The sequence below is a fragment of the Tasmannia lanceolata genome, unplaced genomic scaffold, assembly GCF_043159265.1.
Source record: "Tasmannia lanceolata isolate RefF3 unplaced genomic scaffold, GAP_Taslan_0.1 ptg000008l, whole genome shotgun sequence".
NCBI classification, from domain to species: domain Eukaryota; kingdom Viridiplantae; phylum Streptophyta; class Magnoliopsida; order Canellales; family Winteraceae; genus Tasmannia; species Tasmannia lanceolata.
In genome coordinates, this window is record NW_027518685.1 from 15,288,716 (window position 1) to 15,316,236 (window position 27,521).

The 27,521-nt window shown below is 39.1% G+C and overlaps 2 protein-coding genes across 5 annotated transcripts in view; both read left to right on the top strand.

Moving 5' to 3' along the window:
- The first annotated feature begins 94 nt into the window (after nucleotides 1-94).
- The window catches only part of LOC143884530 (NAD(P)-binding Rossmann-fold superfamily protein), a 51,334-nt gene continuing 23,907 nt past the window's right edge, over nucleotides 95-27,521 (top strand). Inside the window, exons 1-8 of one of the 4 annotated variants that reach the window (XM_077388152.1) lie at nucleotides 95-371; nucleotides 661-753; nucleotides 2,545-2,623; nucleotides 2,723-2,816; nucleotides 3,927-3,966; nucleotides 4,061-4,195; nucleotides 6,763-6,900; nucleotides 7,205-7,429. In XM_077388152.1, the coding sequence (XP_077244267.1) occupies nucleotides 157-371; nucleotides 661-753; nucleotides 2,545-2,623; nucleotides 2,723-2,816; nucleotides 3,927-3,966; nucleotides 4,061-4,195; nucleotides 6,763-6,900; nucleotides 7,205-7,429 (1,019 nt within the window). In that variant the 5' untranslated portion in view covers nucleotides 95-156. Of the gene's footprint in view, nucleotides 372-660; nucleotides 754-2,544; nucleotides 2,624-2,722; nucleotides 2,817-3,926; nucleotides 3,967-4,060; nucleotides 4,196-6,762; nucleotides 6,901-7,204; nucleotides 7,565-27,521 lie in introns of those variants that run through there. The other 3 variants (XM_077388153.1, XM_077388154.1, XM_077388155.1) reach the window with 3 other exon arrangements.
- Nucleotides 13,013-13,863, top strand: LOC143883292 (uncharacterized). Its single transcript, XM_077386636.1, has 3 exons — nucleotides 13,013-13,071; nucleotides 13,156-13,250; nucleotides 13,349-13,863. The coding sequence occupies exons 1-3, from the start codon at nucleotides 13,015-13,017 to the stop codon at nucleotides 13,497-13,499; spliced, it is 303 nt and encodes a 100-aa protein (XP_077242751.1). The 5' UTR covers nucleotides 13,013-13,014; the 3' UTR covers nucleotides 13,500-13,863.

Below are 27,521 nucleotides of genomic sequence, written 5' to 3' on the forward strand. Positions count from 1 at the left end.
AGCCACTTTAAAAGAAAAGACAAGCTGAGTTTGTGCAATTATTAAAACACGGTAGTTCCAATATCAGAATCTTAAGGTCGGTTGACCATTCCCTCAGGACACCCCCTCTCTCATCTTTCTGGTATTACATATTTCACGTTTCGGACATTCCCAAAAATGGAAATCTGTCACATTTCGGGACCATTACATCTCCTCTCCGTTGGAACCTTGCCTCAAACTTCAACTTTTCGGAAATGCAAAAAATCAAATCCCTTCTACAGCCTTCAGTTAGAAAGCAAGATCCAGAGATCGGAAACCCTACCTCACATTTTCATATTCGGGATTGGATTCGTCGGACAGTACTTCGCGAATCAGTTGAAGAATGACTGCTGGTAATTTTTTACTCTTCTATCTGTCCTTCTGCCCTGTTTTTCATTAATCTTTGGATTTTTCTAGAGATTTTTGGATAGGTTTTATTTATGATTCGTTTTTATTGGTCGAACAAACGATTCTTAGAACTGAAATTTAGGATTTCGATTTGCATTGAATTGAATTGTAAGAACAGTGTTTGTTCTCTTTCTTTATGTAATTCTTTTACTATTTTCACTGCTTTCTAAAATCTTTTCAGAAATGGGACAAATATTCTTACAGTAGTTTAACATTTTGTACCTTGAATTTCAGGAAAGTCTCAGGGACTTGCACCAGTGTGATTAAGAAGGAGAATCTTGAGAAGATGGGATTTGAGGCGTTCCTTTTCAGCGCAAGTGACCTAGAGTAAGCTTATGTCTTTATTGATTTGATTTTTTTGTTAGCATTTTTGTTTTTATCTATTCACATATCAATGTTTGGAAACTTTGATTCGATTCTAGACCTGGTTGGGGACTCTACCATGTTTGTTTCATGAATCAGCCTCGCCACAAAATGTAGACTTTAAACAATTCTCCATGTCACCAACTTGATGTAGCGGAGTTTGATTCGATGTTGCTAATGATATTTTGTGTGTATGGTAGGGAAGATAATATGCTCTATTCTGTAAGCGCAATTTGGCTTTACATATTAAAATATGCCTTTCTGTAACATTTATACCATAAGAGACCCTAAGGAGATGTGGCTCTGATTAACACTGGAATGGACCTAAGATTTTTCCTTCCTAGCCCAATTATCACATTAGGTTAATCTAATTTTCAACAAGGTTGGACATATTATTATTAATCAATCAGATATATAAGTCAATCACGAACCAAGGATTTATTCATAATCAGTCGATATACAATCTCCATCACCTTGAGCAACATACCCAAGAGGCTGCTCCATATAGATTTCCTCATGTAGATCGCCATGGAGGAAGGCATTCTTAACATCCAGTTGCCGCTACAACCAATTAGGATTAGCTGAAATGAAGATAATTACCCTGACATAGTTAATTTTGCAACAAGTGCAAAGGTTCGGAGTAGTCAATACTAAACGCTTGGGTGTATCCTTCTGCGGCCAACTTTGCCTTAAACCGCACAATGGTACCATCAGGTACTTCACTATATAAACCTAAAAATATCAATTTCACCTTTTCCTGCAACTAATTCAGTGAATTCCTAGGTTTGATATTGGTGTTGCACACTCATCTAATCATCCATTGCCTTCTGCCATTCACTATTCGACATCATATCAGCACAAGTACGTGCTAGGTTCATTGGAGGAATGGAGGTCTTATAGTAGGAGACAGAGAAGCGAATGACATGTGTCAGCATAACTCTGAGCTATGGTTTCTCGAGAAGTGTGACTCTTTTCTAGCTTAATAGTGTGATTCCATCGAGAACCTATTTAGATTTTTGAGATGCTCTTCTAGTTGGGATTTTACTTGAGCTAAAATGGAACAGCGATGCAAGACTGAAGTATCTCTAAGCAACAGATGAACCATTGTTCACCGATATGCGAAAGTTGGATCAGATTTCTCCACTTAACGGGGTCGAGTTCATTCAAGTGGGGGAGTTTGAGGGGGGACCATCCACAACAAGAAGGCAGCCAAGAGAAGAATTGCCGATTCAAAGTGACATTTTTTATTTTATCTTTTGTATTTTAATTTTATTGTTTCTATGCAACCTTGTAATTATGTGTTGTAATGTGGCAAAAGTTACATGTGTCAATCTTTCTTTTAGAGAGAGCCTCAGTCAGTTATGTCCTACAAAAACCACCAAACCCAATTTTTTCATATCATTTGAATCCATCAGTTCTATGGCAAACCCTAATTTTAAGAAGATCCGAGATCTCCTTCTAGTTCCCTTCTCCCTTTGGTTCTGCATCACCTGTAGTGGCATATCTCACAAAATTAACATTATGGTGTAGTATGTCACCTTTTTTAATCAAATTGAGTTTCGATTGAGGTTGGATCAGTTCTTTTCTAAGACTGACGCAGGTGATCTTAGAAGTCAAACACAATGACTTAGATTTTGCTTGACTTTGTTTTCAGACCATGCGCAGAAGTAAGAAAGTTGAACTAATGACTTGGATTTTTATTCTAAACTCCAGCTTGGCTTAACTATATGTGGGTGTTATATTTTTGCTTTTCAGACTCAGAAGCCTAAACGCTTTACAAGATGCCAGTCATCTCCTGATTTCTATCCCTCCTATTGTGGACCTCGGCGATCCTGTAAGCTAACTGAAAATTCTTTCATCTTTCAATCTATAAAAAATTCGCGAGATCTTTAACACATTATCTTGTACAATTTATTTGTGATCTGTTATGCAGGTGCTTTGCCTACATCAGGACATCTTACGGAATAAACTAAGCAATGGAAATCTTCAATGGCTGTGTTATTTGTCATCAACAAGTATGCCTGTTTGTAAGATATGATTAATGCATGCCTGAATCTCAGTTTTATGTAGATTTTGTTTGTGTTGGTCACCTTTATGATCATTAAGCTCCATTGGAATAACGAATAAGAAGGTTCCTTGAATCTGGGAATGAAACTAGCTGAAATTATATAGCTAAGTAGAGCATAAGATACTATGCATGATGTGTGATTTATTATCCCAATGCTAGCTGCTTTGATTTTTTTATTATTCTGTGATAAATAATAGATGCTAGCTTGAGAGGTTGATGTAATGATTACATTTGAGCCAATGAAATGGGTTAACACACCGTTCTACATTTAGTCACCAATATTTGATAAAAGAGACACAAATTAAGTAAAATAGCGAAGGTAGGATTATGTCCTATTGGTGCGCTATACCTTGTGACGGTGGCTCCATACGGTATCAAGTCCTATAGGCTTAAGTTTTGGCTACAAAGCAGAAATTTAATTCTGTAGGATACCGGTGGTGGAATCAGAGCTTCGGGCCCTCGGGGGGGCTTTAAGGCATAGTAAAGCTTCATTTGGTTTAGTGTTCAGTATATTTCTTATTAGATTAGTAAAGGTTATAAAGGTTATATTCAATTTGAGTACTCCCTTACTCCCTTACTATGCCTCTTAGTTTTGAACTGTGACTCACCTTGAACTGTTACGATCTTGATGTAATTAAGTTGTACTGGTTGAAACCACCTCTTTTTTTTCTTATGGGAGTTGAAAATCACAAAGATATGGGAAAAAATAGGAAAATAATGTAAAATGTTCCTTAAGAAAGCCTTGATTTAGTACGTTTTATAAGAAAACATGGAAGAAAATGTAAATGTAAACTGTTGGACTGGGGGATCCCCTCTCCCCATTGCATATTTTATTCCCAATATCAAGACTATGAAGCATGGGATCCCCTCTCCCCATTTCTTTGAAACATGTTGTTAAATACTTCTTTCTTTGGAATATGTTGTTAACCATTATGTAATAGTGAATGGTTCTTGATTGTGTTAAGCCTCTGTTATATACATATGTTTGTGTGTGTGTGTGTGTGTGTGTGTGAATGTATATAAATGTATCTGTGCATGTATAATGTTGAGTATATCTTACGAGTTGCAGGTGTCTATGGGGATTGTGGCGGTGCTTGGGTTAATGAGGAGTAAGCAGCTTGTGCAGATCAAGCACTATGGACATGTTATTCTAGTGGGAAATGTTAGTTTAACATTCATTTATGAACGAATTATCATATGCAGTTATCCCATTAATGCTGCGACCAAGTCTGCGAAAGCAAGGTTGGCTGCCGAAAAAGGATGGTTAGATCTGGGTCATGATCTAGGGGTACCAGCACATGTTTTTCGTCTTGGGGGTATATACGGTCCTGGAAGAAGGTATGTACCCTTTATTGCACACTCGTTCATACTTATCCAGTATTGATTTGAAATGAACCTTTCTATGATCTAGAAAATGATTGTCAGTTTTACAAAAGTCTCCTGGAGTTTTGGCAGATAAGTGTATTATTTGTTCACCTTAAAATTAGTATTTTTCCATTTAGTTTATTGACATCTTGCAAATTTGTGCACACTGACGTCTTTATCTCCTTTATGCTTATTGACTGAGAATTCTACTCATCTTGTGATTTTCTTCTATTGATGTCGATTGTGTTGTCAATGTTGTTCTCTCTCTCTCTCTCTCTCTCTCTCTCTCTCTCTCTCTCCTGTGATCTAGAAGCCTTAGGAGCAGTTTTATTTAATTTAATTTTAGTCTTTTAGCTACATTTTATTGGTCCTAGATGTGGGGGTTGTCCACATCAACCCTGCAACCTACTATATTTATTTATTGCCCCTCTCACACCATGCTAGATCCAATCCCAAACCCACTTAAATTACCTTATATCCCATTGACCGTGATCGTTACTAAGAATTGGCGCGTGACCGCGTGAGACCCCTGGGACCAAATCACTTCCTTTGAGTACACCATACTAAATCTCCATCTGATCTAACTAGCACAACAACACATTATCTCCAATAGCAAACATTAACAAAATCCCAAAATTTCGGGAGAAATCTGGTATTTTTCCGAATCCAACTGGATTCGTTTCGATAGGAACCGAAATATTTCGGCCAAAATGAGATGTTTCGACTGAAATTTGAAACCACGATTGTAACCTAGAGCCTATGTTCACCTCACTTCGCACTTATCCACGAGTTAACTGATACTTAGAAACTTATTTCACAACATAAATATTTTTAATTCTATGAACATTTAGAAAATAGTTTGCTAACAATTTGTTCAAACACTCAATAAAATATGGTCGGGTATATAACTGCTACACTTGAATGTAATGACCATCTTGTAATAATCAAGGAGGTCGATTAATAAGTAGCTCTTAAAAGTCATAGGGTAAATGCATGTGACCTTTCCCGAGCATATACGTTATTGGGCTTCAGTCTAGCTACTTTCCCAAAATGCCTTAGCAAGCTTAATTCTCTCATGGACCCATGTCTATAGGTAGCCTTGCTAAGTAGCAAGCATTAAACATCATCCTCCTAATATAGTGAAGGAACGTGAGTTCACCTATGAGGCCAACTTCTCTCATGGTAATTGAGATAGGGCTCAAAATATTTTACGAGTAGTAAACCTGGTTGTCAACATTCATCAGTTAGTTACATATTATCACAAAGAGTCATAACTTCTCAACATGCATCACCACAAGCATCAAATAATTAAATAATTAGCAATAACAATTATCTAATTAGCAATAACAATTATCTAATTTGCCATTTCAAAAAAAAAAAAAACAATTATCTAATGGATAAAGCGGGTTACAACTAAAGAGTTGCACAGTGTTCGTGGCCGTGCATGCAAACATGCATCTGAAATGACAAAAGGCTGCAACAATGTTTAACAATGGATATATTTCACACAAAGTGGAGTATTTTATTACTGCATATGTGTTGGATTTAGTGTCTACATATGGGTGTCTTTTATCTTTATATGATTCATGTGTACAGGGGGGCCCAATTTTCCTTTAATTATATTAGAACCTCATGTTTATCAAATCATGCTTCTCAAACACCACTTAATATTGTAATCTTCTCTTTCTTTAAAAACAAAATCGAACCAAGGTCCAAGCCACTGAGTTTGACTGAACAAGGTGGAAAATCCAAGTGGCTGAGTTATTATTGTCTTGGAGAAGTCTCTACCCAACCTCAAGTTGAGCTTAACATGATCTAAGTATATAAAATACTACACAATAATGTTATATTTGTAAGAACTTTGCATTGTTTAAGGGATTGTGGAGATGGAATAGAATTCACACACAACTTCTTTAATGTCTAATTGATGTGGGTGCTTTATTAGTTCCTTAAATGCCATTGCAACTAAGCTTTGACATAGAATGGTAGAATATCATTTTTTTTCTTCAAGGGCAGAATGGTAGAATATCGTTGATTTGTCAGTGAATTTTTTTTGTCATATTTTAAGTACTTTATTAATTTTCAAAAAGAAAAAGAAAAAAACAGATCTTAAATGATCCACTTCTCAGAACATAGGTAGGCACTCAGCTTCAACTATAAACTAAGCAACCTTGTTTTAAAACTTATAAGTGCGCCTAAAGCTTATTTTTTAAGATACTTCTGAACATGGTTTGGGTCACATCACAAGATCTGTTAAACTTACTATGAAATTTTAAGGGAAATGATTTCTGCTCTCCAGTGTTTTGATAAACACGCGCTCCACTTGTTCGTCGTGTAGTATTTAAAGGCTTTTAAGAGCTTTTTGAGAACCGTAATATCCTCCGACATCCCTTTAAATTCTACACGACAAACAAGTGGAGCGCGTGGTTATCAAAATACTTGAGCGCAGAAACCATTTCCAAATTTTAAATATGACTTACTTGTTTCTGGTTTTTCATGTTTTTGGACCTACCAAATGGGTGATAATGATTCTTTTGCAGTGCTTTGGATACCATAATTAAAAAGGAGTCTTTGTCACAAGATCCGAGGATGAGGGGATCTAGGCATTACACGGCACGAGTACATGTTGCTGACATATGTCGAGCACTCAAGGCCAGTATTGACATGACATTATCCAGGTAGGCTTAGTAACCTTCCTAACTATTTCAATTGTTGGGGTGAGTTGGGCTGGTTTTAATGTCGATCTCTTACCATGTAATCGGCGGGTTTGGGTCAAATCCAATTGTCTAATCGAAATTCACCATGCCCATCCAAACTCACACCTCTTAGTACTTTCTAATACATCAGATGTTCAAGCTCCTTATTCTATTTCAGTTCCGTCTTGGTAAAATTGATTGGGATCCAAGTCACTGTGAAATTTGGCAGAGCCCTTCCAAGTCTAGACATTGTCTCTCCTGAATGTTACTGTGCTGTTTATTTCAGAAAAATATATAATGTTGTGGACGATGACCCAGCCCCCCGAGCAGAAGTGTTTGCATTTGCACGAGACTTGATTGAGAAAAGATGGCCCGGGAAGATGGACGGTAGCCATTCTCCCAGTACAGAAGATTTGACCATCCAGAAGAATAGTAATAGAGGTGAGAAGCAAGTATCCAATGCCCTTTTGAAGAAGGAACTGGGGGTATCTCTTCTCCATCCAACTTACAGGTCAGGCCTAGAGAGCATTGCTGAATCCATGCATGACCCTTATCTCTAGCTCCTCTTATTTATAGGCAATGGGGGATAAAATTTATTAATTACTGTCGAAAATGGGTTATCAGAGAAAAATTAGTCTTTTATGTAGTGTGTGGCTGTATAGTGCAATATTTTTCGAAAATTATTGTACAGTCCACTTCATAGGATGATCCAAACCGTTCAGTTGTTAGGCCACAACGTAAATAGGTTGTGCCCCAAAATTCATTTCCTAACCATTTGATCTACAGAGGTTTCTATAATAGATCAGAGGGTTAGGATCATCATATGAAAATGAATTTTGGGGCATTTTGGCTTCGCAATTGGACGGTTTGGATCATCCTATGAAGTAGCCCTAGCTTTCTTTTCGAAAAAATAATAATTACTGGACTGATTTATTATGAAAAAAAATTCATGGTTGCCATTAGTTCTTTTCACTTGCGTTCCCGGGAAAGCAAATCCTTGGAAAACAGCCTCTTTTTTCCTTGACAAGATAGAATTTTGGTGTTCACTTGCTTTCCTGAGAAAGTAACAAGTCTAGGTGGAAAATGTCAAATAATGACATGGAAATTGCCAAAAGTGATGTGAAAATGTCTCTTTTCTCACAAGTGTGGGAAACCAAATCCCACTATTTTGGTCGGATTTGCCTTCCTGGGAAAGCTAGTGAAAAAAAGTGGGCAAGCAGTTTCTCGGGAAACCTTTTCCTGCGCAGTTCCTGTGCACGTGAACAGGCGCAGGAAACCTTTTCCTATGCAGTTTCCTTGGATTTCTTTTCCTAATGCCACGTCAGAATATCAGAAAACCTATTCTTTTCCTTTCCCGGGAAAACAAGTGAACAGATCCTTAGATGATCCTCTAACCAAATGGGTAGTCTTTGCAAGTAGGGAAACAGGTCTTACTGGAGACATTGGAGTGGGATTGTGACGTGTAGAAATAGTGTTGTTGACTGTTAGATCATTCTTGTCAGATGACATGATGTTTGATGGCACCCTTGTTATGGGCTTCCTGTCGACCACGTCAGTGCCTTGGTAGCGCCAAGGGTATCAGAATTGACTATATAGAATCGAAGTGATTTATTCGCCTTTTTTTTTTTTAATCCTTGGACAGCCCCTCTTATATATTTGTATTTTTTTTAGGAAAAATTGTCAACTGGTGACAGAAAAATAGGAAAATAGTGAATGGGTGACACCCTTTTGAAAGTTGGTGAACGGAGGTCGAAATACGTTTTCTGACATGCCCTTTTACGTAAATACCCTTAAGAACGAAAAACCCATTGTACAGAGGGTTTTTTTTTAACTGTAGAGAGGCTTTTTGTCTCTTCGTTTTTAACTGTAGAGAGGGTTTTTTTTTTTTTACTTCACCTGAAACCCATCTTCTCCGGCGTGAGGTGTGACCGGCGTGAAGATCTCTCATTTTTCTCTGGAGTGGTGCGGTTTCCTGCATTATTCCGAACCTCTCTCCTCCGTTATCAAGTTTATTCCGGCGAGGGGTTGATTTTTCTCCGGCGAGGGCTTCATTTTTCCGGCGAGGGCTTCATTTTTCTGACGAGAAATCCATTTTTTCAGGCGTGGGCTTCATTTTTCCCCCATCCCCATCGTGCAGGTATGTTAGGGTGTCGTATTTCATATTTTTTTACATTTTTTTTTCGTTCTATTAAGTTACCTTTGTGCTTTGTGGTGTAACATTATCAGTATTTGGAAGTCTTTACATGTTTAGGGTTTAATTTTTTTTTTTGTTCCCTATTTTGTTTGATTTTGACTGTGGAGAACCCCCTTTTGATAATCTCTCATTCTCGGTGTTGAGAATCCCCTTTTGAGATTCATAATATCCCTTTTTCAGTGTTGAGAACCCATTTCCAGTGTTGGTACCCCCCTTTTCCAGTGTTGGGACCCCCTTTTGAGGTTCATAATCCCTCAATTTAAGTGTTGAGGACCCCCTCCAGGTAGATTGATAATCCCCTCATTTCCAGTGTCAGTAACCCTCTCTAGGATGTTGATAATCCCCCATTGCCAGTGTTGAGAACCCCCTCTAGGTAGTTCATAATGTCCCATTTGCAGTGTTGGGAACCCCTTTGCAGGCTGATAATCCCCCACTTTCAGTGTTGAGAATCCTTTCTAGGTACATTGATAATCCCCCTTCTCCACTATTAAAAACCCCCTATTGAGGTTGATAATCCCTCATCTCCAGTGTTGAAAACCCCTGAAGGGAGGTTGATAATCCCTATTGCCAGTGTTGGGAACCCCCTGTTGAGGTTGATAATCCCCATTCTCGTGTGTTGAGAACCCCCTGTGGTTGATAATCCCCCTTCTCTTCTGTTGAGAACCCCCTGTTGAGGTTGATAATCCTCATTGTCCAGTGTTGAGAACCCCCTCCTGAGGTTGATAATCCCCCTTCTCCAGTGTTGAAAACCCCCTCAAGGGAGGTTGATAATCCCCATTTCCTGTGTTGAGAACCCCCTGTTGAGGTTGATAATCCCCTACTCCAGTGTTAAAACTCTCTATTGAGGTTGATAATCTCCCTTCTCTAGCGTTGAAAACCCCCTCAGGGAGTTTATAATACCCATTTTCAGATTGTTGCCAATCCTCTTTTAAATCATTGTTCATATAGTAATTTTTGGTATGGTTTGTACACTTGAGAATCACATATTTGAGTTGCGAACCCCATTTTAAGAAACATGAACTTACATTACAATTAATTATGTTCTTTTTTGTGACAGTTATATAGTTGGATTGGGAGAAGGCAAAGTCTACAATGAAGACGCGTGTAAGTGTAGTCCTTTTTGTTCTCGTTTTAGATTGTTACTCAATAGAATGCTCTTTTATTCTCTAATTGTGTTAATAGGCAAATGAGAGCCGGAGTCGAAAGTGTAATAGAAAGCCCGGAATGGGTTTAAAGAATGAGGAGATTAAAATGAAAGGTGGTAAGGGGAAAATAAAATTGAAGGGTGGGAAGGCAAAAATGAAAAATAGAGGCGAGAAGAAGAAAGTTGAAGTGAAAGGTCAGAAGATGAAAAGCAACGTGAAAGGTCAGAAGAGTGAAGTGAAGGCGAAACATGTAAGTGTATTTGATTTTTACAGTTTTAATCTAAGTTACTTGATAAAAGTTGAAGCTCTGATTATGTATGTTGTTTTACAGGATCCATATGTCCCTGCACGATGTTCTCCATCGTGCTTTATTAAGGAGATGCGGAGTACACAGTTCCGGCAGTCCCACTATGATGCTATAGGCAAGACCCCTTTCAAGGACTTCATCCGCCTAGAACAGAATCCACTAGAAGAGGCTGTCATGCATAAGCCTCTAATTAGAGCACTACACAGTAAGTGGGATCCGGCGACGAAGACATTCATGCTAGGAGGTATCGCAGTTCCATTTAGGGCTAGAGATGTTGCATTGGCTTTAGGCCTTCCCCTTAGAGGGAAAAAAATTAATTTGGCGAGGGTTCCGTGGACGGACAAGAGTAAACCCACTCCTTTACTGCCTGGGTGGCCATTTCGTAGAGGATCTGTTCTGGCATCTGACCTTTCTGTGCAAATCAAGGCCTTAGTTGGTCTAGAGGACCAACCCTCCATAGAGACTTGTGTGAAATATGTCATGCTACACCTATTCGCTACTGTGTTATTCACTCAGGCTGCACATCGGGCCGACCAGCTGTTTTGGCCCTATATCAATGATTTAGAGAAGATGTGCGACTATAACTGGGGGGAAGCAGTATACAATTGGTTACTCGAGTATTTAAACGCATCCGTCGCAGGGGGAAAATATCTTGGAGGTTGCTCCCTCACATTGCAGGTATCATGGCCTCTGCAATAGTTTGCCTTTTTATTTATCTTCCTATTAATAAAATATTAACAAAGTCTGTCTTGTGTGTGCAGGTGTGGCTTTTCGAGCACACGAAGTTGTGGATACCTAAAAATCCAGATGCCTGTCCACGTATTCTGAAGTGGAAGTCGAAAGGAAATGAAGCGAATAAGTACTATATGATTGAGCAGGGGAAGATAGAGAAATCTGAGGTGAGACCCTATCTACTAGATACCATTTTAGATAGTCTGTAATATTTTCTGATCTAACAACTTTCTCAAATCGTTAGGTAGTGGTGACATTGACGCCACGAGAGGACGAACTGCAGTACATTCCTGAGCAGGTATCGCAATGGACCTTTTTTTATATTATGTTTTATTTAACCTGGTAATGTTTACAAATTTTGTGTGTTGTATCCCTTATTTGTATATTAGGAAGCCGAGGAAGAAGGAATCATTGGGCAGGGAGAACCATTAGGGCAGTCACCTACTGTCCCAGCATTGATCGGCACACCTGCGTTTGAAGGAAGGGATACTGTAGTTGACGAGGGTGGTCAGGAGGGTGCTGAGGAGGCCAGTGAGGATAGGAGGATAAAAAGAGAGTGGGAGAAGATAGGAGAGGCATGGGACAATATAAAAAAAAAGAGGGGACAGAATGAAGAGGAGAAGGAGAGGTTAAGAAGAGTCAGGGTGGAGATGGAGGCGGAGAAAGAGAATTTACGAATACAGATTGCAGCTGAGAGGGAAATTATACAGAAGGAGTGGGAAGCGATGAGAAGACAGGAGGGAGACAAAGCTGAAATGGAGAAGGAAGAATTGAGAAAAGATGGGGAAAAAAGAAGAGAGGAGGAAGATATGGAGGTCATAAATGTGATGAGTCAGGCTGAAGATGTTGGCTTCGTAAATGAAGCAGTTGTAACAGGAGCGTCAGATGTTGTTAACATTCTCGATAGCCCTGAGGGTAAAGCGAAGAGGAAGAGGACGGAAAAATTAGGGAGCATTGAGAGGAGAGTGAAAAATCAGAGAAGGGATAGGAAAGCAAGCTACGCCAAGAGTAGCCCCTATACAGTACCCCCAGTGACAAAGAAAAAAAGTGAGAGGGCAACGAAGAAAGTAACACGGAGGCGAACTGATCTCATTGAGAAGTTGAAAAAACAAGACCAAAGGCAAGTACACTTGTTTTCAATTAACCATTATTCAAAGTTAGATACTTGCTTCCTCTAACCTTTGTATATTTTTGCAGTCGTATTCTCATGACCGTTGACGGGGTAAAAGTCTTGGCCGAGGATCTCGAAACGTTGTGGAACCTTAAAGGAGTCCTCAGTGGCCAAGTAAGTGTCATTTTTTAAATTAAGTGTTGTCTTCAGTACCCATTGTTGAGGTAATTAAGAAATTTTTTTGAGTTGTAGGTGTTGGATGTATATGGGAAGTATTTGTGCGCCTCCAGCAATGCCTTGACTGGACGGATTGTATATATTCCTTCGTCAGTACATGTAAGAGGCTTTTTTGTAGCTATACATGTTACTTTACAACTTATCCATGATTTAGTGTTCCCACAAAATTCATTTCATTGTACAGGGATATAAGACTTCAGGGCGTGATTTAATGGATGACAAACATAAGTTGGAGTCCGATCGGTTGGCGAACGAGCTATTGCATCGTACAGTTGACCATATCCCGTCAGAAGATATTGGGATGATTTTAATCCCATGCTGTCAAGACTTTCATTGGGCTCTTGTGCTTGTTGATATGGTTAATAAAAAGATGGTCGAGTTCAACTCAATGGAAGGGGACTCATTTCAGGAGCGAGCATCTCCCACTGTAAGTAAATTAACATCTTCCGTAACATTTAAAGTTACTTCCATATGTATGACACTCAATATTCCTTCGTTGTCTTAAATTCAGGTAGCATTAATGAAGGAATATTTGAAGGGCCGGGGTTGCAACATCGATGACTTTCCATATTCACAGATGGATGGCTTCCGAAAGCAGAACAATGGGTGGGTTCAAACTTAAAACTTTTGAATTTTTGTTAGTATTCCTATCTCATTCGTAGTTAGCTTAAAAGTAACTCTATTCAATGCATGCTTTTATACAGGGTTGATTGCGGCGCTTTTGTCCTAAAAGCGATTGAGCATCTCTACCATGGTCAACCACTGAACTTTGGGCCGACAGACATTCCTGAATTTCGGCTACAACTCTGTGAGAGATTTTTACGAGGAGAGTTTGGGGACTGCACACTTATATAGGAACACCTTCTAATGTTGATGGATGTTTATTTTTTCTGATGATCAAACTTTATTTTTTAATGGAGATTGGCAGGGGATTTGTTAAATGGCAAGGGAAGTTGGCAGGGGGTCTGTGTTTTTCTTTGTGAATGGGTGGAGAGGTTGTAAATTGAAATAGGTTTAATGGAAGTGTGTTTGTGTTTGTGAATAGGTGGAGAACTTGGTTGGTGAAACAGGGAATTGTGAACTTGTTTATGAATGTGGATAAGTTGTAAATGTAAGCAGGTTTTATGGAAGTGTATTTGTGTTTGTGTTTCAATTTCAATGTTGGAACTTGTAAATTTAAACAGGTTTTAGACATGTGTGTTTCTGTTTCTGAATGAGTAGGGAAGTTATAAATTAAAACATAATATGATGTGTGTTTGTGTTTGTGAACAGAATATTAAGTGTGTTTGTGTTTGTGTTTATACAGGTTTTAGACATTTTCAATTCCAGCAGCTTTACTCGGCTGGAAAAATGGTTGCTGACCCATTTTCTGGGTTGGTAACCCACATTCCAAGGTTAATAACCCAAATTTTTCTGGGTTGGTAACCTTAAGTTCCAAGTCCAGCAGCTTAACTCGGCTGGAAAAAGGTTGGTGACCCAGTTTCTGGGTTGATAACCCACATTCGAAGGTTGATAACCCAAAAAAAGGGAGGTTGGTAACCTTAAGTTCCAAGTCCAGCAGCTTCACTCGGCTGGAAAAAGGTTAATAACCCACATTCCAAGGTTGATAACCCACATTCGAAGGTTGATAACCCAAAAAAAGGGAGGTTGGTAACCTTAAGAACCAAGTCCAGCAGCTTCAGTCTGCTGGAAAAAAGGTTGGTGACCCATTTTCTGGGTTGATAACCCACATTCGAAGGTTGATAACCCAAAAAAAGGGAGGTTGGTAACCTTCAGTTCCAAGTCCAGCAGCTTCAGTCTGCTGGAAAAAAGGTTGGTCACCCTCTTTCTGGGTTGATAACCCACATTCGAAGGTTGATAACCCAAAAATAGGGAGGTTGGTAACCTTCAGTTCCAAGTCCAGCAGCTTCAGTCTGCTGGAAAAAAGGTTGGTCACCCTCTTTCTGGGTTGATAACCCACATTCGAAGGGTTGATAACCCAAAAATAGGGAGGTTGGTAACCTTAAGTTCCAAGTCCAGCAGCTTCACTCGGCTGGAAAAAGGTTAATAACCCACATTCCAAGGTTGATAACCCACATTCCAAGGTTGATAACCCAAAAAAGAGAGGTTGGTAACCTTAAGTTCCAAGTCCAGCAGCTTTACTCGGCTGAAAAAATGGTTGGTGACCCTCTTTCTGGGTTGATAACCCACATTCGAAGGTTGATAACCCAAAAAAAGGGAGGTTGGTAACCCTAAGTTCCAAGTCCAGCAGCTTCACTCGGCTGGAAAAATGGTTGGTGACCCTTTTTCTGGGTTGGTAACCCACATTCGGGTTATCAACCTTCGAATGTGGGTTATCAACCCAGAAAAAGGGTCACCAACCTTTTTCCAGCCGAGTCAAGCTGCTGGACTTGGAACTTAGGGTTACCAACCTCCCTTTTCTGGGTTATCAACCTTCGAATGTGGGTTATCAACCCAGAAAGAGGGTCACCAACCATTTTTCCAGCCGAGTAAAGCTGCTGGACTTGGAACTTAAGGTTACCAACCTCTCTTTTTTGGGTTATCAACCTTGGAATGTGGGTTATCAACCTTGGAATGTGGGTTAATAACCTTTTTCCAGCCGAGTGAAGCTGCTGGACTTGAAACTTAAGGTTACCAACCTTCGAATGTGGGTTATCAACCCAGAAAGAGGGTCGCCAACCCAGAAAAATGAAGCCCTCGTTGGAATACACTTGATAACGGAGGAAAGAGGTTCGGAATAATGCAGGAAACCGACCAACTCCAGAGAAAAATGAGAGATCTTCACGCCGGTCACACCTCACGCCGGAGAAGATGGGTTTTAGGTGGTTCAAATGAAAATGGAGTAAAAGTAAAAAAAAAACCCTCTGTATAGTTAAAAACGAAGCGAAAAAAAGCCTCTCTACAGTTAAAAAAAAAAGCCTCTGTACATGTAGACACCCCATTTTGACCAGACCCAGGTTCGCAATTAGTTGTGCGCAATTTCATCAAACCAGTGAGTTAGGGTCCCAAATTGCACCCTAAGCCAGGTTAGGGTGCCCCTCAGGTCTCCGTAAAATTTCATCGAGATCCGAGCACGTTTGATCAGTGAACGGACCGAAGTAGTGAGCGTAGTGCAAGTCTGGAAGGGGGGGCAAATTATCCGCACAGGGGGGTGTGTTTTTGAAAAATTGGCCGAGGTTTGTCTGTTAATAATAAGACAAAGCGGCGAAAGTGCAACTAATAATTCGCGCGCCTTATCCAAAAGTGGAGTGCCGATATCAAAATTTTTTTTTATATATATTCAAAAAAAAACCAAAAATTCGATTTTACTGTGGATTCTCGTCGAAACAGCTGAGCGAGAGAGAAAGAGAGATTTGGGGTTTTTGGTTTTACCTCCGGCAAACGGAGCTGTAGAGGCAGCAAATAAGAATGTTAAAGTCATTATTAGCAAGATGACTGAGACTTATAAGGACTGGTCGGATAAGCTTCCATATGCCTTATGGGCTTATCGGACATCGATCAGATCTTCAACAGGTGTAACTCCATATTCTTTGGTGTACGGAATGGAAGCAGTCCTCCCCGTTGAGGTAAGGATTCCCTCTTTGAGAGTGATGATGGAAGCTGACTTGCCAGAGTCTGATTGGGCTAGAGCCAGGCATGATGAGCTGCATATGATAGACGAGAAGAGGTTAAGAGCCTTGTACCATATTCAGGGATATCAGAGGCGAATCGAGAGAGCTTTTAATAAGAAAGTTCGTGTTCGAGATTTGAAGCCCGGAGATCTAGTTTTGAAGTCCTACAGGGCACCGGTATTTGATCCTCGAGGTAAATTCAGGCCAAACTGGTCTGGTCCTTACATCGTTGATGAAGTCTTGCCTGGAAAAGCCGTAAGACTCCTCAATGAAAATGGAGAAAAATTAAATGAACCTACAAACCTGGATCAGTTAAAAAAGTATTATGCTTAAGTACACCAGGAGGCCGTCTTTGATCGACCTGAGCTTTAAGTCAACAGCCTAAATGTTTTAAACCATTTTGCAAACCCTTTGGGCCTATAAAACAATTTGTTTCTCTGATGAACCCAAACTAGGGGCATTTTTTTTTATATATATAAAAAAAAAAGAAAAGAAAAGAAAGTGGTTTGAACTACGTTATGACCTGATCCCTTTTTAAGGGTACGTAGGTAGCCTGATTAATTCGGGTTCGGTCACGTCTTTTGCAAAGCCAAATGGGGCGAACTACGCGGATCTGATTCCCATTTCTTCAGGGATACGTAGGAAGTCTGGAGGGTCCAGATTCGGTCCAGTAACATGCAAATACATTAGGGTTTAGCCTTTTTGAACCTAAGCCTACCTGAAAGTCCTTCTGGTGTATTTAGGCCCAGGTTTGTAGAGAAACAGAAAAAAAAATAAAAAAATGATGGAGTCTTAAGACCCGCTAAGCTGAAAACCCGAAAGGGCAGTTTAGGCAAAAATCAGGGCATTGGGCCTGCTGGATGGAAAATCTGCAAGGGCAGACAGTCCAGGCAAAAATTAAGGCACGCGGTCCGCTAAATCGAAAACCCAAAAGGGCGATTTGGTCATGGCAAGACTTCACGAAGGACAGAGCTTTCTGAAAGCCGGTTGAACTTCTATTTTTCTTTTTGGATCTTCTTTAATGTCTGAGTAAATACCATCAGAGCTTCTTTTGCTACTCTTTGAGTTAGGAAATTGAAACTAAACAATCTGAAGGGATAATAACCATGACGGAGATCTTGAAAAGAGGTTGAAACATCTTAAAACATGGTATCTAAAAGACTCTAAGAGTGATAGACCTTTAACCATTTTAAAGTGTTTATCAGTTTAAGAAGCAGATTCAGTCTCTTTTGGAGTCTTGTTTAAAACTCGTCAAAGTCTTTGGTCGTTGTTTATCAAAGTTAGTCTGTTGTCGAGTCAAAGTCAATTTCCAGAGTCCTGTTTAGTCAGTATTCCTCTCAAAGCCGGGGTGATAAAGACTCAGAGGCTCAGAGAAGCAGGGAATTTGCGATTCCTGTGAATGATGTAAAGCAGAGCAGTTTTCAGATGTCGACAAGCTTTCAGCTCAGTTCCGGTATCAGCATATGGCAGAGATAAGAAAATTTTGAATAGAACAAGTTTCTTGTACCGGTGGAAGGCCTTGTAAACCCAAGTGTTTATCAGAAAATTTGTTGTAATCTCAAATATTCAGTAATAAAAGCCTTTGGCCCATTCCCTTTTTGTTGCTCTCTAATGAATTTTGTCATGGAAGTAATCATACTAGGGGCATCTTTTATGACTTATGTCATAAAAGATATCGAGTAATCATTGATACTTGAGATAAATATCTTTATAAAATAGAGACTAGAGAAGTTCGAACACTCTTTGTATTGAGCTTTTTAGTCAGGTTATTCTCCTTTGGAGTTAAAATTCCTGGAAAAATCTTTGTCTCAGAGGAGTTTAGAATTTACTCCAGCGATTTTTAAACTTCAATAGAATGCTTTGCGTCTTTGAAAAAGGTTTGACCTTCAAAAATTGTTTCAAGTTACTTGAGTCCGGTCTTTGATAAAAATCATGCATCTTTGTTACTCTTTGCGAAGAGATGACTGGTTCATCAATGAAATCATTCAGAGTTAATCTTTTCTTTCAGTCATTGTGAGTTTCTCAACTTCCTGCTGTCTTGAAGTTTTTCTTAATAAAGATAGAAATTACCAGAATATGTGTTACACGATCTGGTCTTTTCTTCAAGTGTTTTGAAGAGTGTTTTAATAGAATAAGAAATTATCGGATTTAGTGTTGCACTATCTGATTGTTCCTTCAATCTGTTTTTTTTTAAAAAAAAAAATTTTAAAAGAAAAAAAAATTACCGAACTTGTGTTACACGGTTTGGTCATTTTTGAGAGGTTTTAAATAATGGAGGTTACTGAACCTGTGTTACACGGTTTGGTCTTTTTGAAAGAGATTTTTAACAGAAATGGAAATTACCGAACTTGCGTTACGCGGTTTGGTCTTTTTGAAAGATTTTAACAGAGTTTGAAATCACTGAACCTGTGTTACACGGTTTGGTCGTTTTGAAAGAATTTAATAGAATTGGAAATTACCGAACCTGTGTTACACGGTTTGGTCTTTTTGAAAAATTTTAATAAGGAAATATTTCCGATCCTGTGTTGCACGGATTGGTCTTTTCTTCTTTCTCCCGGGTATTTAATACCCCGATGATTAGTATTGCAATGTCACGTAGTGACTTGCATGATCATCGTTCCGCAATGTGCAGCTTCCTAACGTGTTAGGAGTCATGTGTATCTGCGAAGAGGTTTGTATGGGACTGTTTAGCAGGACATACGAATTTGGATTTATGTGGAACTGTTTAACAGAACCGCGTGATCCGAAGTGATTCGCTACCTTGAAAGAAAGGAGTCAGAGTTACTCGGGTAGTTAAACAGATTTATTTTCAGCAATGGTCTGTATATCTATCGCCTGGCTTGAGACTTAGTCTCGCCTCGGTATTAAAAATTTGAGTTTAGCTCAAATATTCGAATACCCTATTAATTGATCAAGTTTTAGACTGATCCGCGTAAAAAAAAAAAAATAAAATAAAATAAAAAAAAAAAAAAAAAAAACTCTTTGCGTGTTCGATTTTCAATTTGTTTTGAACGAATTTCATTACAATGGTCTTTGGCCTATTTTTGGCAGGTTTCTAAAAAGGAAAAACTCTTTGAGTGTTTGGATTTATGCTTGTCTTAGGCAAGTTGCATCATGGTTTCTAAAAAATTAAAAAAAAAAAAAATGAAAATTCTTTGAGTGATTGAAATAATTCATTTGTTTGTTTGATTGGTGCTCTTTGAGCAATTGTTATTTTTACTTTGGCTTAGCCCGATAAAAGAAGGAAGAAGTGTTTGTGTTTTTGTAATCGTTCGTTCGTTCTTTGCTAATTAGTTTAGATAGTTGAGTCGTGAGTATTAGGGGGAAGCTATCTCTTTGAGATGTCATAATCGCCGAGTTAAGAGTCAGTGAGAGGTTATCTCCCTATTGTTAGTTGAGTCTTACCTTTGTTAATATCGTTTTAAAACTGAAAACCCAAAAATTTGCTTTGCTTTCGGGTCAGTCAAAATGTGTCGTCTGTTCAGCTTTGCCATTCGCGTGTTACACACGCTCTGCCAAAGAGGGGCATCTGTAGACACCCCATTTTGACCAGACCCAGGTTCGCAATTAGTTGTGCGCAATTTCATCAAACCAGTGAGTTAGGGTCCCAAATTGCACCCTAAGCCAGGTTAGGGTGCCCCTCAGGTCTCCGTAAAATTTCATCGAGATCCGAGCACGTTTGATCAGTGAACGGACCGAAGTAGTGAGCGTAGTGCAAGTCTGGAAGGGGGGCAAATTATCCGCACAGGGGGGTGTGTTTTTGAAAAATTGGCCGAGGTTTGTCTGTTAATAATAAGACAAAGCGGCGAAAGTGCAACTAATAATTCGCGCGCCTTATCCAAAAGTGGAGTGCCGATATCAAAAATTTTTTTTATATATATTCAAAAAAAAACCAAAAATTCGATTTTACTGTGGATTCTCGTCGAAACAGCTGAGCGAGAGAGAAAGAGAGATTTGGGGTTTTTGGTTTTACCTCCGGCAAACCTCCGGTCGAGCTTTGATTTCCCTTTTCTTCTTCTTCCAGATCCCTCCACCACTACCGCTATCTCCCTCACCTTCAAACTCCGACCGATCATCTCTTCCGGCGAGCTTCTAGCCAGAATCCGGCAAATCTGCCGGGCATCTGACCCATACCTGCTTCCGATCGTCTCCTTCATTCTCTTCTCACCGACTAATCTAGTGACCTAAACCTTATCATCTTCTCAGGTATGTCTTGCCGGAATCTGGCAGTTAGATCCCTTCTTCGATCTTTATCTCCGGTCAAGATCTGCCCTAGTCTCTTTTATTCTTCTTCTTCTTTTTCTCCGGCTAGAATTTAACCGGATTTTGGTCGTTGTTCTAAATTCTGATCTTCATTAAACCTATCTTTTCTGATCCAAACCCTAAAATCAAATTTCTAAAACCTAAACTTCAGATCTGTTATCTATCCTTCTTCAGAAATTTTAGCTTGTAGCTTTAAATCTCAGATCTGTTGATTTGAAAACCTTATTTCCATTTTCAAATCCGAAAGGGAAATGGATCTAAGAAAAGAAATTAGATCTGGTGGAGAATTGAAAGAGATTTGAGAAAGGAATCAGATCTGAGATATATAGAAGACAAGAAGGGGATTTGAAGAAGGAGAATCTGGTAAAATTCTGGTTAAGATCAAGCCAGCAAGCTTCTCGGGTTAGATCTTTTATTCCAAGCGCTTTGACGAATTCAATCGGAGCTGGTTTCTATAAAAGAATAGAGCAAGGATAAATTCGGTTTGGTGTTAAAGAAAAAGGAGCAGATTCAGCCCCAAGCAAAATATGAATTCATCCACTTGATTAGATTTTTGCCAAAAACATATTCAGGTACTCTTTTCTACATTTACTCAATTTATAATTCGAATCAAAATCTTGACTACTTTTAATAGTAAAATTTCTCTTCAATGATTTTAGATTAGTGTTGTCTCTTGAGAATGGATTTCTAAAAACTCCAATTGATAGATCCTACTTTGAATTTCACATTTTGATTTGACTTAATTTTACTTTGGAATATTTGGTTCTGAATTTTTTTGGAGCTGTCTGTACTCAAATGAAAAGTAGAAATAAGGCTTTGACATCTGTCTTTATGTATGATCAGTTTGATATATTTTGTATATGCTTAGAAGATAGTAGTGAAGGAGGGTTTAAATGTTGATTTTGTTTTGTAGTAATGGCCTTTGGTAGGTTTGTTTGGATGATGTGCGAGTATTTAAAGGATGTTATGTCATGTTTGAGCAATGTGTCTTGAGCAATGTGTCTTGGTTTTGGCCTCAATTTGTTTTCTTTTTGGGGTCTGTGCATGTGAATAATGTACTTCTATCTGAAAATGTGAAGGAAATTGTAGGTCCAATACTCTAATTTTGTTTGGATTTAATGGTTCTCAGGTTAATCATTTTACCTTGTTTCCCACTGAATATTCTTTAGTGTGCTTCACAAGAGTCATCAGGTTTATCTGATTATCTTTTAATAGATAAAATGTTTTGATTATGATTTTGATTTCAGTTGTAAGGTGATAGAATGGTAATTGATGATTGTGTAATAAACTTTGTCTTTATAATGAGATTACTTTATACCTGCTGTGTTGAAAATTTGAGCATGATAAAAGTAGAGCAATAGAGGAAAATAGCAGCTCACAAGCTTGAATTCATGCGTACATTACTCCATTTGTCTAGAAATTGATTTCATTCGAAATGAGAGGATAATGTGAACTGGAATCAGCTCAAGCCCCATCTTTAGGGGACTCGCTCAATCCAAGTAGCGTTCCCCTTTTTTGTTTAGTAAGCCTGCCTAGTCTTTCAGATATGCCCCCTGTTATGCATCAAAATTTATAAAAATCAGAAATATCATTGCATGCATTTGTATAATCTATTAAATTTTTTAATATTCTTCTCTTGTACTAAACTTTGAGTTAGGTTCTGAAGATGAATTGACTGTCCAGGTGAGACTATTTCGAAAGCTTATTTTACTTAGGCTACCCAGCGGCTGGTCTGGGCTAATTATTTTTTATTTAAATAAATTGTTTAATTGAAGAAGGAAATCAGATGACTACTCTATTCGATGTTATCGACATGAGTACTGTTTGATTTCAAGGCGGTTTGTAGGAATATTATCATGTGTATTATGATATCAGATGATTACTTTAGCATCATCTGATTTCATCCCCATATTGGGGTGGTGTTTGTGGTTGGGCATAGAAGTGTTTGATATTGTTTTCTTTTACTTTATTAGGCTATCCAGCGGCTGGTCTGGACTAATTAATATTATTTATCATTGTATGATTGCTATTATTACAGATTGTGCACTCTTTAGTTGTAGATCATATTTTGCTGATATTTGACTTGTTTTTTATAATAATTGATTGGAATTTGCGATTATCTGGTAGTATTTTCCTCTCTCTTTGATTAGACTAGCACAGTCTTTTAGATTTCTGTTAGATTTCTTTAGATACTAGAACCTGTACTAGGAGACATACTTTGTCTCGTTAGGCGATCCTCCTTTGGAGGCACGCCTCATTTGTAGCTTAATCTCGGGGGGATCACCTTGATCTTGATGGATAGTGTACCCATAGGAGGCATGCCTTGCCTCATTTATAGAGTTCTTCTCTAAGTTGTATCTCAGCTTATACCCTCGCTAGTTGGAGACCAACTAGGTCTGTTAGTTGCCTTTGTCTTTAATCATTGCCAGGACAATGATGGATGTGCTGGGAGTCTTTCTTAGGAGATTTACTTAGTCTCGTAAGCACTCTCCTTTCAGGTGTTTTTATTGGAGAGTCTTTGACTCATTCTTCCTTTAAGTCTAGTATTAGAGAGCCTTTGGCTCACTCGTCCTTTGGATAGCACTGTTAGGGAGTCTTTGACTCATTCTTCCTTTAGATGGTAGTTTCTTTTCCTATTTTAGGAGACCAATTGGTCTTATTAGAGATGTCCTTTCTAGGAGACACGTTTTGTCTCGTTAGGCAGTTCTCCTCTGGAGGCAAGCCTCGTCGCTTAGAGCTCATCTTTGTGTGTGTTTAGGAGACCCGCCTGGTCTCATTCTCTCGTTAGATCTCCTCTTTGTGCGTTGTTTGGGAGAACACCCTACTCGGCTTGGCTTCATACCCCTATCCTATATGGGTATCTGGTTGCACATTTGTTGCACCCTGATGGCTAGGTAGCTGTCCGGCCTGGCTGGGTGTTTTACCTTTGCCAAATGTGCACAAGGTCTCTTATTCCTTTTGCTTGTAAGTTTCTCCTTAGTCGATAGTCCATTCGCATAGGAGTCGGCTTTGATTAGAGAGTCTTTGACTCATTCATCCTTTAGATGGTGTTATTAGAGTGCGCCGTTTGGTTTTGGGAGAACACCCTACTCGGCTTGGCTTCATACCCCTATCCTATATGGGTATCTGGTTGCACATTTGTTGCACCCTGATGGCTAGGTAGCTGTCCGGCCCGGTTGGGTGTTCTACCTTTGCCAAATGTGCACAAGGTCTCTTATTCCTTTTGCTTGTAAGTTTCTCCTTAGTCGATAGTCCATTCGCATAGGAGTCGGCTTTGATTAGAGAGTCTTTGACTCATTCATCCTTTAGATGGTGTTATTAGAGTGCGCCGTTTGGTTTTGGGAGAACACCCTACTCGGCTTGGCTTCATACCCCTACCCTTATGGGTATTGGGTTGCACATTTGTTGCACCCTGATGGCTAGGTAGCTGTCCGGCCCGGTTGGGTGTTCTACCTTTGCCAAATGTGCACAAGGTCTCTTTTTCCTTTTGCTTGTAAGCCTCTCCTTATTCGATAGTCCATTCGCATAGGAGTCAGCCTTGATTAGAGAGTCTTTGACTCATTCGCCTTTTAGGTGATGTTATAGGAGAGTCTTTGACTCATTCGCCTTTTAGGTGATGTTTTAGGAGAGTCTTTGACTAATTTGCCTTTTCGGTGGTGTTGTAGGAGAGTCTTTGACTCATTTGTTTGTGTGATGTTGTTATCAGTGGAGTCTTTGACTTGTGTTGTTGTCAGTGGAGTCTTTGACTCATGTTTCCATATCTTTTGAAGAGTCTTTGACTCTTATATCTCTCAGTTACTCTGTTTGAAGAGCCTTTGACTCTTGTATCTCTCAGTCGCTCCTTTTGAAGAGTCTTTGACTCTTATATCTCTCAGTTACTCTGTTTGAAGAGTCTTTGACTCTTGTATCTCTCAGTTACTCTGTTTGAAGAGTCTTTGACTCTTGTATCTTTCGGTTGCTCTTTTTGGAAGTCTTTAGCTCTTTTATCCTTCAGTTGCTTTTATTAGAGAGTCTTTGACTCATTTATTCGTCAGTTTCTGCTATTAGAGAGTCTTTGACTCATTTGCTCTTATAATAGTATTATTAGAGCATAGTTTCCCCTGTTAATCCTAGGGTTCGTCCCTAGGGTGTTGTTGTGTATATTCCCTCCGGTCTTTGGCCAAAAGGGTGAAAACATCAGAAATTTTAAAATCCATAAACATTGAAATCATTAAAAATCTCAAAAACATTAGAAACTTAAAACATAAAAAATGGTTGATTTGTTGTAAGTGTTTGGTAGGTAGAGAGTTCGTTTCGAACTACGTTGGCTTGATCCTCTTCCACGAGGTACGTAGTGCAGCTTGGGATTTATATCCCAAGTCCAGCCAAACTTTTGTAGATAGCATTTTAAATCTTTTCGAATAAGCAGCTTTTAAAACCTTCATTTTCAAAAGATCTTCCTCTAGAGTTAGGAGTTTCTCCTAGATAGAGAGTTTTAGAGTTAGGTTGTGTCTTTTATAGGTTGTTTGTTTGTTTGTTTGTTGTGTGCTTGTTTTTAGAGTTAGGGGTCTGTCCTAGAGTTATAGGAGCGCCTCCGTCCGGTCAGTCGGCGATCCACATCGCCGAGTGATGACTAGAGTAGGATACGCTAGTCCACCCTTGGTTTTCCTTAGGAAATACAGCCTAGTTACACATAGATTGTAGGAACCACCTGCATTAGCCTAGGGCTAATCTGCATTTAGTTAGGGCATATAGGGTGTCCTAAAATCCACAATTCACTGGAATTTAAATAATCATATAATAAACTTTAATAACTAGTCCGGTCTTTTAGATCGAGTCTAGGATAGAGGTCTAGGTGTCTTAGGCATCATAGCTTAGAATAGGCGCGAAGAACTACGTTGCCTTGATTCTCGTGGAGGCGGGGATACGTAGGCTTCTTTGGATGAATACCAGACCATCCGAGGACTCGGGCTAATAATTTAGAGTCTTAGGATTTATTATGTTGTTATTATATGTTTTGATGTGTTTTCTTACTTTCTTGTACTGATCTTATACATTTAGCTATAGCTTGCATGTGTTTGCACATCAGAATTTAGACACCCATTAGGTATGTCACTCATAACCTAGCTATGCTTAGATGACACCTCTTTCATTTATTTTTTTGTGTGTTTATTATTTCTATTCTCAGGAAATGCATGCTTAGATAGACGATTCCTGAGGATCGTTCCCATTTCACATGATTTTTGCCCAAAACTCTTCGAGGTTAATAATAAATGGCATAAGAGACCAAGTGTTCGCACTCGGGCGAATTGGGGGCGCTCTTCGGATCTTCTCCATTCGTCATCAGGCACGGACCTTTTGTATCTCTGGTTATCCATTGCAAACAGAGCATTTGTTTTGGTTCCATGGCTTGTCCATGGATGGCGACTCTGAGTTTATTTTAGGTATGTCTCGGTTTCGAACCTCGGTTCCGGATCGAGACATATCTCTTTCTTTTTATATCGCCACTCGTGCTATGCTATGAGGGTGGCATCCGTTTCGAGAGTTCCTTGGTAGAGCTCTCCATTCACGTGGATGATCCAGAGGATGGTGTAGGGACTAGTTTCCCTCACCTCACTACCTCTTCGGATCGGGGTCCACAGGCTGGCGACTCTGCTGGGGAGTTCTTGGAACATTGCCTAACTCTTTAAAAATGCCATTTTTACTAACTTTGGAGAAATTTGAGTTAAAATCATTTTAAATGGGAATTCTATCGTTAGAATCCAGGGGCACCAGATAGGTGCGTAATTAAAACAAGGGATTCACACACTGCACATCATGCATTTTCATATTTGTTATTTGTTTCATTGTTTTTATTGTTTTTTATTATTGGCTCCACGGGATAGATATAATGCGTGCCTCATGGGATATCACTATCCAGATGGTGCTGTTGTATCTATTACCAAGCTATGCGCCGGTGCTGCAGCCGTAAACACTAGGTGTACTTGTGTTTACAGCAGCCGATGAGCAATGAAGCATACTATGTATAACACTAGGTGTACTTGTGTTATACATGTTAAGTATGTTTCATACGCATAGTACCCATTAGATTGAGTCCGGAGCCCTATTTTGTTTTATATATTATGTATATACTTACTGACCTAGTGAAATCCAACTAGGAAGTACCCGTGTTTATATTAGTATATTGCATTCATATAGGGTCGAACGTGTGTTTCTTACACATGTGGAGCCTAGAGTTAGGAGCTTTGCCCCGTTTATAGACTAGGGTAGCTCATTTTACATAGCTACAGCACGGTCCTAACACACTATCAGTCTGTCTTAAGTCGAGATTTTCTTGACTCAGCTAGATTAGAATTAGGGCTGGTGCCCCTGGTTAGGATTTGTGTGTATATATATATGCTTATATATACTGATTATATGTATATTAGGGTTCTCCTCTCAGTTAGAGTTCCTTATTCATTTCAATTGGTTATATCCCTTCGTTATTCAGATCTAGATCTAGCCAGTGACTTTTGATCGCCATTACCTTGGCCAGGTTTAGTCCTTGATCTGTTGATTATAGGGTTTGACCCGTTGTAGTATATTTTCACCGTTGCTCAGTCCATCAGTTGATTACCTTTTTCTGGTAACCATTGTTCATATACCTTTGGTTAAATTATGGGGATCCCTTGTATAGCGTCGTTATGCTGCCGAATTTTTCGCAGAATATTTTGAGCATAACCGCTATTTCTTAGAGTTAGGAAAACCGTGAGTTTGCCTTTTCTTGACTTCCTTGTCTAGCGTCGTTATGCTGCCGAATTTTTCGCAGAATATTTTGAGCGTAATTGTTATTTCTTAGAGTTAGGAAAACCGTGAGTTTGCCTTTTCTTGACTTTCTTATTTAGCCGTTATGCTGTCGAATTTTTCGTAGAGCATTTTGAGCATGACTGCTACTCTTTAGAGTCAGTTTACTTAGTTTAGACCTTGACCTCCTCGTATAGCCGTCATGCTGCTGGATTTTATCCAAAAACATGTTAAGCATGGT

Bases quoted from the DNA above. Each gene is read 5' to 3' on its own strand.
- LOC143883292 (XM_077386636.1), top strand. From the start codon at position 13,015: ATGGTCGAGTTCAACTCAATGGAAGGGGACTCATTTCAGGAGCGAGCA. The intron at 13,072-13,155 runs GTAAGTAAATTA...TCTTAAATTCAG, and splicing joins AGGAGCGAGCATCTCCCACT to GTAGCATTAATGAAGGAATA. The intron at 13,251-13,348 runs GTGGGTTCAAAC...GCTTTTATACAG, and splicing joins TTCCGAAAGCAGAACAATGG to GGTTGATTGCGGCGCTTTTG.